Below are 13398 nucleotides of genomic sequence, written 5' to 3'. Positions count from 1 at the left end.
AACAGGAAGATAGATTATCATCTGAAAGACAACAGATTGAATATAGGGTGGTGTCATGTTACAAAGTTGTGTCAAGTGTGTGGCTCCTTTGAGACAGTGACTTTCTAAACTTAGAGGTTTAGACAGAGGAAAAGAAAATGGTGTCTGCACGTAGCTGGAGTCTTACAGCCAGTTCTAAAATTGAAACAGGTATCATTTGGCTTTGTGATTGGAAACTTGTTTTGCTGTTTTGGCAACGAGCTAGGATCAGCCAATTCACTTATACCATGCACTTTCAGCATGAACCAGTTTGGGCCAAACTGCCTGTTTCCATGCTGTGTTACGCTATAAAGCGGATCGCAACTGAAAACCAATTGAATTAAAATTTTGACAACCGCAGACCAATGCTATTGCAATAAAAATTGATATGTTATCCAAGGTATACAAGGAGAGCTTTTTTGAAAACAGAGTGAGAGCAAACTGCCATCTGAGAAGTAAGCACCTAGCTCTCACAAGAAATCACTAAGCTCTAAGAAAGCACCATCTTTCCATAAAAGCTATCTAGAACTTCCAGGTAAGAGACTTCACAGAGAAAACATCCCTGTCAGCTGGATAAGATGAAAGGCATTTATTACTTGAGACATAATGGAGAAGGCATGGCATTCCGGAAGACACATTCTGTACGGACTTTGAGAGACTAAGTTTTAATTTTTCTTCTTACTACCTGGGTGATACAAGGGGGACTTGTGTTTATTGGAATAGCCTACCAGCAGAATTTTGTTCAGTTAAGGAATAGTGAGGAGTTGGGGGTAACTGTCCTGTTCGTTAGATGGTTGGTTAATGTGCTCACTATGAGGGTTAAATAAACAAATTGTTACTTATAAAGTTAATATCAGGCATTTTCTTTCACTTAACTGACCCTTCTCCATTATAGTAATGTGACCAGGGCACACTTGTACAACAGCCACTGAAAGAAACCAGGTAGGTGCAGGTGTCAGTGAAGATGGCAAAAGATATATTGATTTCATAGTAATTCAAGTACAGGAGCAGGGGTGTCTAGCTGCAATTGTACAGGGCCTGGATGAAACAATGCCTAGAATATTGTTAGCAATTTTAGTCTCCTTAATTAAGGAAGTATGTTTTTGTTAGAGAAGGAGCAGAGCAAAGGTCTACCAGGCTGATTCTTGGGAGGGCAGGGCTGGCAAATGAACAGTGATAATGGGAACTGCAGATGCTTGGAGAATCCAAGAAAATGAACTGAGGCTGGATGAACACAGCAGGCCCAGCAGCATCTCAGGAGCACTAAAGCTGACGCTTCGGGCCTAGGCCCTTCATCTGACAGGGGGATGGGGTGAGGGTTCTGGAATAAGTAGGGAGAGGGGACGAACTGGGCTGGTTTTGGGACGCAGTGGGGGAAGGGGAGATTTTGAAGCTGGTGAACCCTGCAGCCCAATGGTATCAATGTGGACTTCACCAGCTTCAAAATCTCCCCTTCCCCCACCGACTCCCAAAACCAGCCCAGTTCGTCCCCTCCCCCCACTGCACCACACAACCAGCCCAGCTCTTCCCCTCCACCCACTGCATCCCAAAACCAGTCCAACCTGTCTCTGCCTCCCTAACCTGTTCTTCCTCTCACCCATCCCTTCCTCCCACCCCAAGCCGCACCTCCATCTCCTACCTACTAACCTCATCCCACCTCCTTGACCTGTCCGTCTTCCCTGGACTGACCTATCCCCTCCCTACCTCCCCACCTATACACTCCTCTCCACCTATCTTCTTTTCTCTCCGTCTTCGGTCCGCCTCCCCCTCTCTCCCTATTTATTCCAGAACCCTCACCCCATCCCCCTCTCTGAAGGAGGGTCTAGGCCCGAAACGTCAGCTTTTGTGCTCCTGAGATGCAGCTGGGCCTGCTGTGTTCATCCAGCCTCACATTTCATTATCTTGGCAAATGAACAGACTGGATTGGTTAGAACTGCATTCACTGGAGTTCTTAAGAATGGAGGTAATTGCATAAAAACCTATAAAATTCTAACAAGACTAATCAGGATAAATGCAGGATGTCCACAATAAAGGGAAGAGTCCAGAAGCTGGGGTAACAGTCTAAAGATAGAGGGTAGACTGTTTAGCATCACAATCACAGAAACAGACCATTCGGTCCAATTTGCCCAACCGACCAGATATCCCAATCTGACCTAGTCCTATCTGCCAACATTTGGCCTATATCCACCTAAACCTTGCCTATTCACGCACCCAGCCAGGTACCTTTTAAATGTTGTACTTGTATCAGCTTCCAACACTTCATGCAGCAAATTGTTCCATCCATGCACCACCCTCTGTGTGAAAAGGTTGCCCTTCATGTCCTTTTAAAATCTTTACCTTGTAGTTTTGGACTGCCCCACCCTAGGGAAAAGAACTGACTACTGACTCTACCCAAGCCCCTCACGATTTACGGCTGAGATGAGAAATTTCACCCAGAGAGCGATGAGCTTGTGGAATTTGCTACTGCAGAAAGTGGTTGAGGTCAAAACATTATGATTTCAAGGAGGAGCTGGCAGACCTTCGGCTAAAGGGATCCAACTATATCAGTGAAAAGCAGGACTAGGCTACTGACTTGTACAATTGAGCATGGTCATAAATGAACGGTGGAGCAAACTCAAAAAGGGCAGACAGCCTTGGCTAATCTCCTTAACTAAGAAAAGAGAATACAAAGACCAAACAATTTATATGCTATCAAAATTATTGTGCAACTCAGTGGCAGATATATTTCACAAGCGCTATTTAGGGATGAACATTAGACCGCATTTATCTTACCAAGAGGAAGGGTTACATTTGCTCCAACTGAAAGCAACCCAGGTCACAATTAAACCCATCCATTGAAGATTTTTTGAATTACTAGGTGAGAGAGAGATTCAAACCTCCGTCTTCACATCCCCACTGCTGCTAGGGTTAGTAGCCCACGCATTTCAATATAGCGTGCAGGTGGAGGAACATAGCAGGTCAAGCAGCATCAGAGGAGCAGTCAAGTTGACATTTTTGCTTTACAGCCCAGATGAAGGGTGTAAATCCAAACAGTCAACATTCTTGCTCTTCTGATACTGCCTGACCTGCTGCGTTCCTCTAGCTCCACATTGTATTGATTCTGACTTCAGCATTTGCAGTTCTTGCTTTCTCAAAGTGATTGAAAGCCCATGCATGTTGAATGATTCTGGTTTAAATAGGTTCTTAACTTACCTTTTTCACTGGTGACGTTGGCGCAACTTGATTTGTGGGTACAGTTGTTGGGGCTACTGCTGCAGACTGTATACTACCTCCACTGTTGATACGGTTTACACTATTTACATGTGTTGTAGGTTTGTTTTTTTCTGGAAGAAAATTGAACTTCTTAATGGAGCAATAACTGAAGAAACAGGAGTAACTTATAAATCACCAAACAATCACAGTATTCCATTTGTTGGAAATGTGCCATATTCCTGGAAATATTTAGTATAAAAAGATCTAAAATTGCTGCTCCAGTTCAATGTACTCAATGCAAATCAGTTCAAAATTACTTTGCACGGAGAACGGGCCCTGTGCATAGCACTGGGAGGCAGCACGACGCTGTGAATCAGGAAATCACCTGTCTCTGGGACCTAAACACAACAACGTAACTAGGTACACATAATTCTTCTCAAGTTGTGCCACAGGTAAACAGGGAGCTGGGAAGGCATTTAGCATGGTTGCCTTCATTGCTCAAACATTGGTGTATAGGAATTGGAACTCTCAGGTCAGAGAGGCCTCTTCTAGAGTACTGTGCGCAGTTCTGGTTGCCCTGCTACAGGAGGGATATTATTAAATTGGACAGAAAAGATTTACCAGGACCTTGTCAAAGATGCTGGATTTGAGTTTAAAAAAAACAGGCTGGTTAAGGCTGGGACTTTTTTCACTGCAGTGTAGGAGGTTGGGGAGTGACCTTAGGGATTTATAAAATCATGAGGGGGTGGCACGATAGCTCAGTAGTTAGCACTGCTGCCTCCCAGCACCAGAAGCCTGGATTTGATCCCCCCCGCCAGGTAACTGTCTGCATGGGAGTTTCTTCCAGACGCTCTGGTTTCCTACCACAGTCCAAAGATGTGCGGGCTATGTGAACTGGCCATGCTAAATTGCCCACAGTGTTCAGGGAACAGTACATTAGGTGGGTTTAGGGGGATGGGTCTGGGTGGGATGCTGAGGGTCGGTGTGGACTTGTTGAGCTGAAGGGCCTGTTTCCACACTCCTTGGGATTCTAAGTTTAAGTGCATTCCAAGATAAGGCGAGCAGCAAAGATGTTTTCACAAATGTCGGGGACTTCAAAATGAGGGGGCATATTTTTAAGCTAAGAGGAGAAAGATTTAAAAAGGTCCAAAGGGGGAATTTTTTTTTTTTTTTTACAAAACACAATGTGTGTGGAATGAACTGCCAGAGAAAGTGGTGGATGTAGGTACAGTTCCAACACAAAAAATGTTTGAGTAAAAGAATGAAGCTGAAACGTTTGGAGGGAAATGGGCACAGGCACATAGGACTAGTTTAGTTTGCGCCCTATTGGCATGGACTGGTTGGACTGAAGGGTCAGTTTCCTTGGCATGTGTCTCTGACTTTACACAACACGTGACTGGAATCAGAATTCTATCTGCTGGCTGCAAGGATTCAACATATAAATAATGCTTGCAATCTTAATTCAATTTTTAGTGACCAGGACCTGTTGTACAAAACTGATCAATCACCTAAGAATGGTATTGATTTGAGATCAACACAATAGGGATAGATGCAAGCAGAATTTTACATGGCATGCTTATACGACCTGTGGTCACTGATACTGAAATAGGGCACATGAAACAAGAATGATCTGCATCTCAGCATTTACAGATACCTCACTTCGACATTCAGAAAATGATCCAGCTTTAATAAGACACATCAGCATGAAAGCCAAATTTCTGAGATTAAGTATTTGCATGCGTAACATGAGACATTAAAATCCATCCTCCCCAGAAGACTTGCTATCACAGAGTTGTAGGTCAGAGACCGTTCTCATCCCAAAGGCAGCATACAAGGAACTAAACGTACATGAGCAGGCATGAGCAACCGGTCAGCTGACTTCCATGGTGCGCTCAGTTTACTGCAGGATGAGTTTGAGCTAAAGTGGATGGCAAGTGCAAAGAGTTTGGGTATTTTGGCAATAGGGATCGGCCTCTACATAAGGTTTTTGAAAATTGAAGGTATTTTTGGACAAGTCAGAATAGACTTTTACACGATATTAAATACTGAGTATATATGGTGAATAAAATTGAAGGCTTTCAGTTGATCCAATTGTTCCGCTCATGTTTATTCCAAACAACTTGAAGGTTCCTTTGAAGTTACCTGCTTCTGCTTCTGACTCTGAGTCTTCTTCCTCCTCCTCTTCACTGGAACAACTGGAATCATCTTTCTTACCCTCTTCTTCTTCATCCACTTTTTCCTGCTCAAGAGATTCTATGTGGACTGGAACCTTTTGTTCATTCAGCAGAGTTTCTTTACTGTCAGGATTATTTCAGTAAAGTTGAGAAAACATGAAAATTCTCATGTACCAATTAACAATTTGAACATTAACGATATACACAAGCAGATACCGGTAAAATAGATTTTATTTCCTAAATGGTGGAACTCAAATCATTACTCATACATCTTGAATTTCACTTCTAATTACCTTTTGATGGGTTTTAATTGTTGATTGTTCTCCATTGTTGCAGTTGACTCGATCAAAGGGGATTTATTTGCTTGTTTCTCCCTGAAAAGCTTTCAAGGGGAGAAAAAAGTGAAAATGCAATTTTAAGACAGTGTTAGACTATTAAAATATAACTTGGATAATTTATTTTCTATTCATGAAAATAAACTGACTAGGTTAAGACAGAATTTAGAAAATCTCCCAAAGTACTTATAATGATCTAAGGTGGAAGAGTGTGGACAGGACAGTTTGAAGTTACTCACTGACAAGGTCTTTGAAGAGATTCAGTATACTGAAACAGCAAATCAATGCATTTGACATTCAAGGAACAAGCTTAAATAGCGTGAAAGGCTTTTGTTATACCGACCCATCACGAGTCTGTCATACAATTTAAACACAGCAGCACAAAACTTCTCAGTTGCAAGTGTACAAATTAAGAGGATCATTTGGCTAATTCTTCTGAAGAAACAATGTCTGTATCCACTAAGTAACAAAATGAGAGGTCATTTTACTGAAAAAATCTTGAGGCAATTGGATAGTGTACATCTGGACAATGCTTGGATTTATGGAAAAACCTGAAAGTAGGAAATATAGTTTAAATACACACCAATTTTTCTCTCTGAAGGTCATTTCTACATGAAGTTTTTTCTTCTCAGGAGGTACTGAAGGCTGGGGCAGAGATTTTTAATAGGCAAGTTAGGTATTATGGGGGTAGAATCAGCCACAATCTTACTGAACGATGCAGGTTTAAAGGAACAGACGGCCTACCCCGGTACTAAGTTTTATACACCTGTGTTGTTGCAATCCATGTTCCCTCTAACCTTTTCATCTACTTCGATGGCCTGCAGGCACCAATCAGCTGATTAGCATGTGGCCATATTAACCTCCTGTTCTGGAAGTTACCGCCATATGCTAACAAGAAAAATTAGAGCGAATGCAGATTGTGACTCAACAGATCAAACTACCTACAGCTGTTTTTGCAACTCAAATGGCCAGCAATACTCATCTGTATCCTGATTACAGGAGGTAGGAGTGGGGGGAAAAAGCCATGCAGTCTTCATGATTAACCAGATATCTAGGAGTACAGCTATGATGTTCAAGGCAGTGAGAATGCCATGATGCTGAAGCAATTGATGCAGTCTGACAACTGGCAACTGGCATAGAAGTCTGTACCTAAGGTAAATCAAGGAAGGAACGGAAGAGGGACAGCCTTGATTGTATCTGATTAGAGGGAAGATTTTCACTTTACTCTCACCTCAAAATCAGACTGGCTTTAATGGCTGCTGACAGAGTGGTAAAACTGAGCGCCATCAGTTTCACATATGCATAAGATTGTGAATAGTACAACCAATATGGCAAAACGTGAATATTCTGGAGGCAGACAATGTATACATATACAGAGTACAGCAGTAATCACAAGTTTATTAAAAAAGTTGCACAGACAGAGGTGCTCCCATCTGAATTTTAAATTCTATACAAGCAGCTTCTGTCTGAAAACAGTGAAATCAAGTTGTGCCGAATTGTGGCTGTCAATAAACAGAATTCACTACTGCATCACATACTGCCAAATTACAAAACTAAAACAAGTTGACAATGTGCCTTCTAAAGTTGTGAAATTCCTTCAAGATCACAAATTCTAATTTTAATGCAAACTACTTGAGTTCCATTAGAAAACAGTGACTGAACATCACATGGGTAAGGGGTAATGGGAACTGCAGATGCTGGAGAATTCCAAGATAATAAAATGTGAGGCTGGATGAACACAGCAGGCCAAGCAGCATCTCAGGAGCACAAAAGCTGATGTTTCGGGCCTAGACCCTTCATCAGAGAGCTCTGATGAAGGGTCTAGGCCCGAAACGTCAGCTTTTGTGCTCCTGAGATGCTGCTTGGCCTGCTGTGTTCATCCAGCCTCACATTTTATTATCACTGAACATCACATGTCAGTCTTCAGGTAATGACCAGAGAGTTTCTTACCACCCATTTAACTCTGTAGTCAGATTTATAAACATAAATGATGGTATAATCACGATAAAATACGACTGAAGTTAATTTCTTCAGTGTGCCGTATCCTTCACTAAGAACAATTTTTTTAAAAAAGTGATGATTTGAAATAGCTCCCAAAAACTTACCATATTCTGCCTTTTTTGCAACTCTTCCAAGTACCCAAGAATATCTTCATCAGCTACATCAAAAGCTGTCTGCCCCTATGGACAAAATTCACACATTTCAAAAGAGGTCAACCGGAAAACTCTTTCTACTGACTCACATGTCAAATTAAAAATAAAAGATACCATCAGTAAAATAGTAAATGGCCTACACAACATTTTGGAAGTCATGGAAACATGTCAAACTTCTCACATCGCTCTCTCGGGAATTACCACAGCCAGTGATGAGACACCATGGTATCTGATGTTCTTCTTCGTTCATGCTCAAGCACTGCTCTCCATTTCAAATCTGCTGACATTATCCATCTTCTATGAAGAGCTTTAATAGATAGCTGCGTACTAATGTGCCTGCCCAAATTGCCTTTAACATTTAGTGACCTCACAAGATTGACAGCGACACAATCAACAATTAAATATTTGATTCAGTCAAATTTCCAGCCCTCCAACATATCGAAGCAGCTCTTCACAAAACACAACCCTTACAACTGCCAAGTGGAACCATCATTCCTCACCCTTCTCAACTGGCCCGCAGCCTTCCAACAAAGTTCACTCCAGCATCCTTCCCAATCTCTCTCTCTTCCTTCACTTAACTGGGTGGGAAGACCCTGAATTAGACAGGCTTTTGTTTATTGAAAATAAATATTTACACTGTTTGCTCTGGAGCCACCAGGCTATCTTTAGCCTGCTTCTATTCTTCAATATGTTCCCTATTGTCCAAACACGCATGGTCCCACGTGTACAGCAAGACTTAATCTCCGCCTCAACACAACCTCTCCGGACCTTTCCACTGTCTTTGATCATGCTGATTTCCCAATAACCAAAACTACAAAAGAAACTTCCAGTACAGGGGAGACTGACCATAGCCTTCAGTTCCACAAAACATTTTGCTACTTTGAATGTGCTGTATCATTGAGAAGTGCTGTCACTGTCTCTTACATTGTTGTAAAGCTACACCCTTATTCCCAAAAATTCTTATTTTGTTTTGCATTGTGCCAGCAGCCCTTGGTAACTGGCTGGCCTGCAGCCACACCAAGAAAATATCACTTCGAGGGCAACACAGAACTTGGTTAACTTTGTGTCAGTGATTTCAAATGCAGCTTATTTTGTCATAACCAGGTCCAAGCACATCAAAGGCACATTTATTGCCATAGCACTTGCACCACAACCCTATGTCATATCAGAAGCTGTTTCCCACCCTCTCTTGCACAAAATGCGATGTCACTGTAAAACTGAGCAAGAACAAATACAGAATTTTCACTTCTCCAACAATAAGAATCAACTGTCATTTCACTCCAACATGAGATTTATCTAACATATAGACCAAGAAAACAAAACGTCAAAGATTGATCAGATGAAATGGACTTGATTTTTGCTTTCAGTCTTTTATGCTCCACAATTTAGTATCAACAGGGCTCGAGTAGAAGGATGTAGACATTGCGGTACAGTTACAAAAAATCCTAGTAAGGTTGAGAAGGATAATACCAATTCAAGAATAATATCAGTACACTTCAGGGGTTACATTGGAGGAAAGATTAGATAAGTTAGATCTTTATTCCCCAGAATTTAGAATGTTAAAGGGTGAGCTTTGGGATATTAACAGGCAAAGACAGGTGAGAAGAAGAAAAACTGTTTCCACTGGTTTAATATTCCAGAACTGGGGTATAATCTGAGAATTCAGGCTAAGCCATTCAGAAGAGATGTTAGAATGCACTTTTACATTGTTGTTCATATAGACTTTACTGAAACATTTGCTAAGGTCTGTTATTGTAGGCTCGTCCAAAAGATTAAGTCACACGAGAACTCGAGTTGGTAAGTTGGATACAAAATTGGCTTGGTCATAGGAAACAGAAAGTAGTCATGGAGGGATACTTTTCTGACTAAAGGTCTGTAAGCAGTGGTGCTCCACAAGGATCAGCGCTGGGATCTGTTGTTTATAATTTATTTTCATGAATGAAAATCTATTCGGTCAATTAATAAGTCTGCAGCTGACATGAAAATTGGAGGAATTGTGGATAGTAAGGAAGGCTGGCAAAGGATATTGATCAGTTGGAAGGTTAGGTAGAGAAATGACAGGTGGAGTTTAATCTAGACAAGTGAGAGGTGATAGAGGTTAAATGCACTAAAGTATAAGCAAATAATGGAACCCTCAATAGCCGTGAGGTCCAGAAGGATCTTGGCTTGCAAGGCCTTCGCTCCCTCAAAGTGGCAGAAGTAGGCGAGGCGGTAAAGTCGGCATACAAAGTGCTTGCAATCATCGATCAGCAAAGTGAGTATAAAAGTTGACAAGTTGTGGTGCAGCTGTATAAAACTTGTTAGCCAACATTTGGAGTATTGTTTTCTCTACAACTAGAGGCTGAAGGGGGACCTGATAGAATTAAATAAAATTACGAGCAGCTTGGAAAGGGTGGATTCTTGGGGCTTGTCTCTCAGCATGAAGATGTCAAACACTAGGGAGTGTAGGTTTAAGATGAAGGGTATAAGATTAAGGGAAACGTGCAAGGCAAGTTTCTTTTTAAATGCAGAGAACAGTAGGTGGCTGGAACATGCTGAACACAGGAAGGTGGTAGAAGCAGATACAATAGCTAAGTTAAACAGCATTTGACAGACAGATGACTAGGCAAGGAAGAGGGGGATATGGACCACATGAAGACAGATATGATTAGTTTGAAATGTCATCATGGTCAGCACAGATATGGTGGGCTGAAGGGCCTATTCCTGTGCTGTACTGTTTGATGTAGTACATGCGTGGGAGCTTCATGAGTGCAAATTAGCAGCAATATTTCCCAAGTAGGAATAACCCTACGAAAGTACTGTAAAATATTTGGAGACAATCCGAATTCATGAAGATGACCGAAGAAATGCAAGTTTTTATTCTTCTTGATGTTTCCCAATAATCTAAAGATCCTTTGTGATTCTTATGCTGCTATTTAAAAACTAAACTTAAATATGCAGAAGACAATTATTCAGTGACAGACATTCAGCTCCAAATGGCACAATAGTTGGCTCCTTGTTTTCAAACCACCCTGAGGTGATGCAAAACTGTCGTCTTGGCACAATTAAACAATATCACTTCCTTTGGCAGAGATAATGGGAACTGCAGATGCTGGAGAATTCCAAGATAATAAAATGTGAGGCTGGATGAACACAGCAGGCCAAGCAGCATCTCAGGAGCACAAAAGCTGACGTTTCGGGCCTAGACCCTTCATCAGAGAGGGGGATGGGGAGAGGGAACTGGAATAAATAGGGAGAGAGGGGGAGGCGGGCCGAAGATGGACAGTAAAGAAGATAGGTGGAGAGAGTATAGGTGGGGAGGTAGGGAGGGGATAGGTCAGTCCAGGGAAGACAGACAGGTCAAGGAGGTGGGATGAGGTTAGTAGGTAGATGGGGGTGCGGCTTGGGGTGGGAGGAAGGGATGGGTGAGAGGAAGAACCGGTTAGGGAGGCAGAGACAGGTTGGACTGGTTTTGGGATGCAGTGGGTGGGTGGGTGGGTTGGGGGGGGGGGGGGGGGCACGGGGGGGAAGAGCTGGGCTGGTTGTGTGGTGCAGTGGAGGGAGGGGACGATCTGGGCTGGTTTTGGGATGCAGTGGGGGAAGGGGAGATTTTGAAACTGGTGAAGTCCACATTGATGCCATATGGCTGCAGGGTTCCCAAGCGGAATATGAGTTGCTGTTCCTGCAACCTTCGGGTGGCATCATTGTGGCAGTGCAGGAGGCCCATGATGGACATGTCATCTAGAGAATGGGAGGGGGAGTGGAAATGGTTTGCGACTGGGAGGTGCAGTTGTTTGTTGCGAACTGAGCGGAGGTGTTCTGCAAAGCGGTCCCCAAGCCTCCGCTTGGTTTCCCCAATGCAGAGGAAGCCGCACCGGGTACAGTGGATGCAGTATACCACATTGGCAGATGTGCAGGTGAACCTCTGCTTAATGTGGAATGTCATCTTGGGGCCTGGGATAGGGGTGAGGGAGGAGGTGTGGGGACAAGTGTAGCATTTCCTGCGGTTGCAGGGGAAGGTGCCGGGTGTGGTGGGGTTGGAGGGCAGTGTGGAGCGAACAAGGGAGTCACGGAGAGAGTGGTCTCTCCGGAAAGCAGACAGGGGTGGGGATGGAAAAATGTCTTGGGTGGTGGGGTCGGATTGTAAATGGCGGAAGTGTCGGAGGATGATGCGTTGTATCCGGAGGTTGGTAGGGTGGTGTGTGAGAACGAGGGGGATCCTCTTAGGGCGGTTGTGGCGGGGGCGGGGTGCGAGGGATGTGTTGCGGGAAATACGGGAGACGCGGTCAGGGGCGTTCTCGATCACTGTGGGGGGAAAGTTGCGGTCCTTGAAGCACTTGGACATCTGGGATGTGCGGGAGTGGAATGTCTTATCGTGGGAGCAGATGCGGCGGAGGCGGAGGAATTGGGAATAGGGGATGGAATTTTTGCAGGAGGGTGGGTGGGAGGAGGTGTATTCTAGGTAGCTGTGGGAGTCGGTGGGCTTGAAATGGACATCAGTTACAAGCTGGTTGCCTGAGATGGAGACTGAGGGGTCCAGGAAGGTGAGGGATGTGCTGGAGATGGCCCAGGTGAACTGAAGGTTGGGGTGGAAGGTGTTGGTGAAGTGGATGAACTGTTCGAGCTCCTCTGGGGAGCAAGAGGCGGCGCCGATACAGTCATCAATGTACCGGAGGAAGAGGTGGGGTTTGGGGCCTGTGTAGGTGCGGAAGAGGGACTGTTCCACGTAACCTACAAAGAGGCAGGCATAGCTGGGGCCCATGCGGGTGCCCATGGCCACCCCCTTAGTCTGTAGGAAGTGGGAGGAGTCAAAAGAGAAGCTGTTGAGTGTGAGGACGAGTTCAGCTAGGCGGATGAGTGTGTCAGTGGAGGGGGACTGGTCAGGCCTGTGGGACAGGAAGAAGCGGAGGGCCTTGAGGCCATCTCCATGCGGAATGCAGGTGTACAGGGACTGGACGTCCATGGTGAATATGAGGTGTTGGGGGCCAGGGAATTGGAAGTCCTGGAGGAGGTGGAGGGCGTGGGTGGTGTCACGGACGTAGGTGGGGAGTTCCTGGACCAAAGGGGAGAAAATGGAGTCCAGATAGGTGGAGGTGAGTTCGGTGGGGCAGGAGCAGGCTGAGACGATGGGTCGACCAGGGCAGACAGGTTTGTGGATTTTGGGAAGGAGATAGAAACGGGCCGTGCGGGGTTGGGGAACAATGAGGTTGGAGGCTGTGGGTGGGAGGTCCCCTGAGGTGACGAGGTCGTGAATGGTGTTGGAGATGATGGTTTGGTGCTCGGGTGTGGGGTCATGATCGAGGAGGCGGTAGGAGGTGGTGTCGGAGAGTTGGCGTCTGGCCTCAGCGATGTAGAGGTCAGTGCGCCATACTACCACTGCGCCACCCTTGTCTGCGGGTTTGATGGTGAGGTTGGGGTTGGAGCGGAGGGCTGCCCGTTCTGCGGGGGAGAGGTTGGAGTGGGTGAGAGGGGTGGAGAGGTTGAGGCGGTTAATGTCTCGACGGCAGTTGGAGATGAAGAGGTCGAGGGAGGGTAGGAGGCCTGGGG

At 44.6% G+C, this 13398-nt stretch overlaps 1 protein-coding gene across 8 annotated transcripts in view; it reads right to left on the bottom strand.

The window, feature by feature from the left end:
- Nucleotides 1-13398, bottom strand: part of ppp1r12a (protein phosphatase 1, regulatory subunit 12A) — a 193120-nt gene that overhangs the window by 83412 nt on the left and 96310 nt on the right. For all 8 annotated transcript variants that reach the window (XM_059652591.1, XM_059652593.1, XM_059652592.1 and 5 more), the window contains exons 6-9: nucleotides 7825-7899; nucleotides 5678-5766; nucleotides 5353-5507; nucleotides 3211-3341 (exon numbers count right to left, since the gene is read on the bottom strand). In XM_059652591.1, coding sequence (XP_059508574.1) covers nucleotides 3211-3341; nucleotides 5353-5507; nucleotides 5678-5766; nucleotides 7825-7899 — 450 coding nt within the window. The remainder of the gene's footprint in view (nucleotides 1-3210; nucleotides 3342-5352; nucleotides 5508-5677; nucleotides 5767-7824; nucleotides 7900-13398) is intronic.

The sequence above is a fragment of the Stegostoma tigrinum genome, chromosome 18, assembly GCF_030684315.1.
Source record: "Stegostoma tigrinum isolate sSteTig4 chromosome 18, sSteTig4.hap1, whole genome shotgun sequence".
In the NCBI taxonomy this organism is placed as follows: domain Eukaryota; kingdom Metazoa; phylum Chordata; class Chondrichthyes; order Orectolobiformes; family Stegostomatidae; genus Stegostoma; species Stegostoma tigrinum.
Note: the sequence above shows the minus strand (reverse complement) of the source record. Positions and strands in the feature narration are given on the sequence as shown.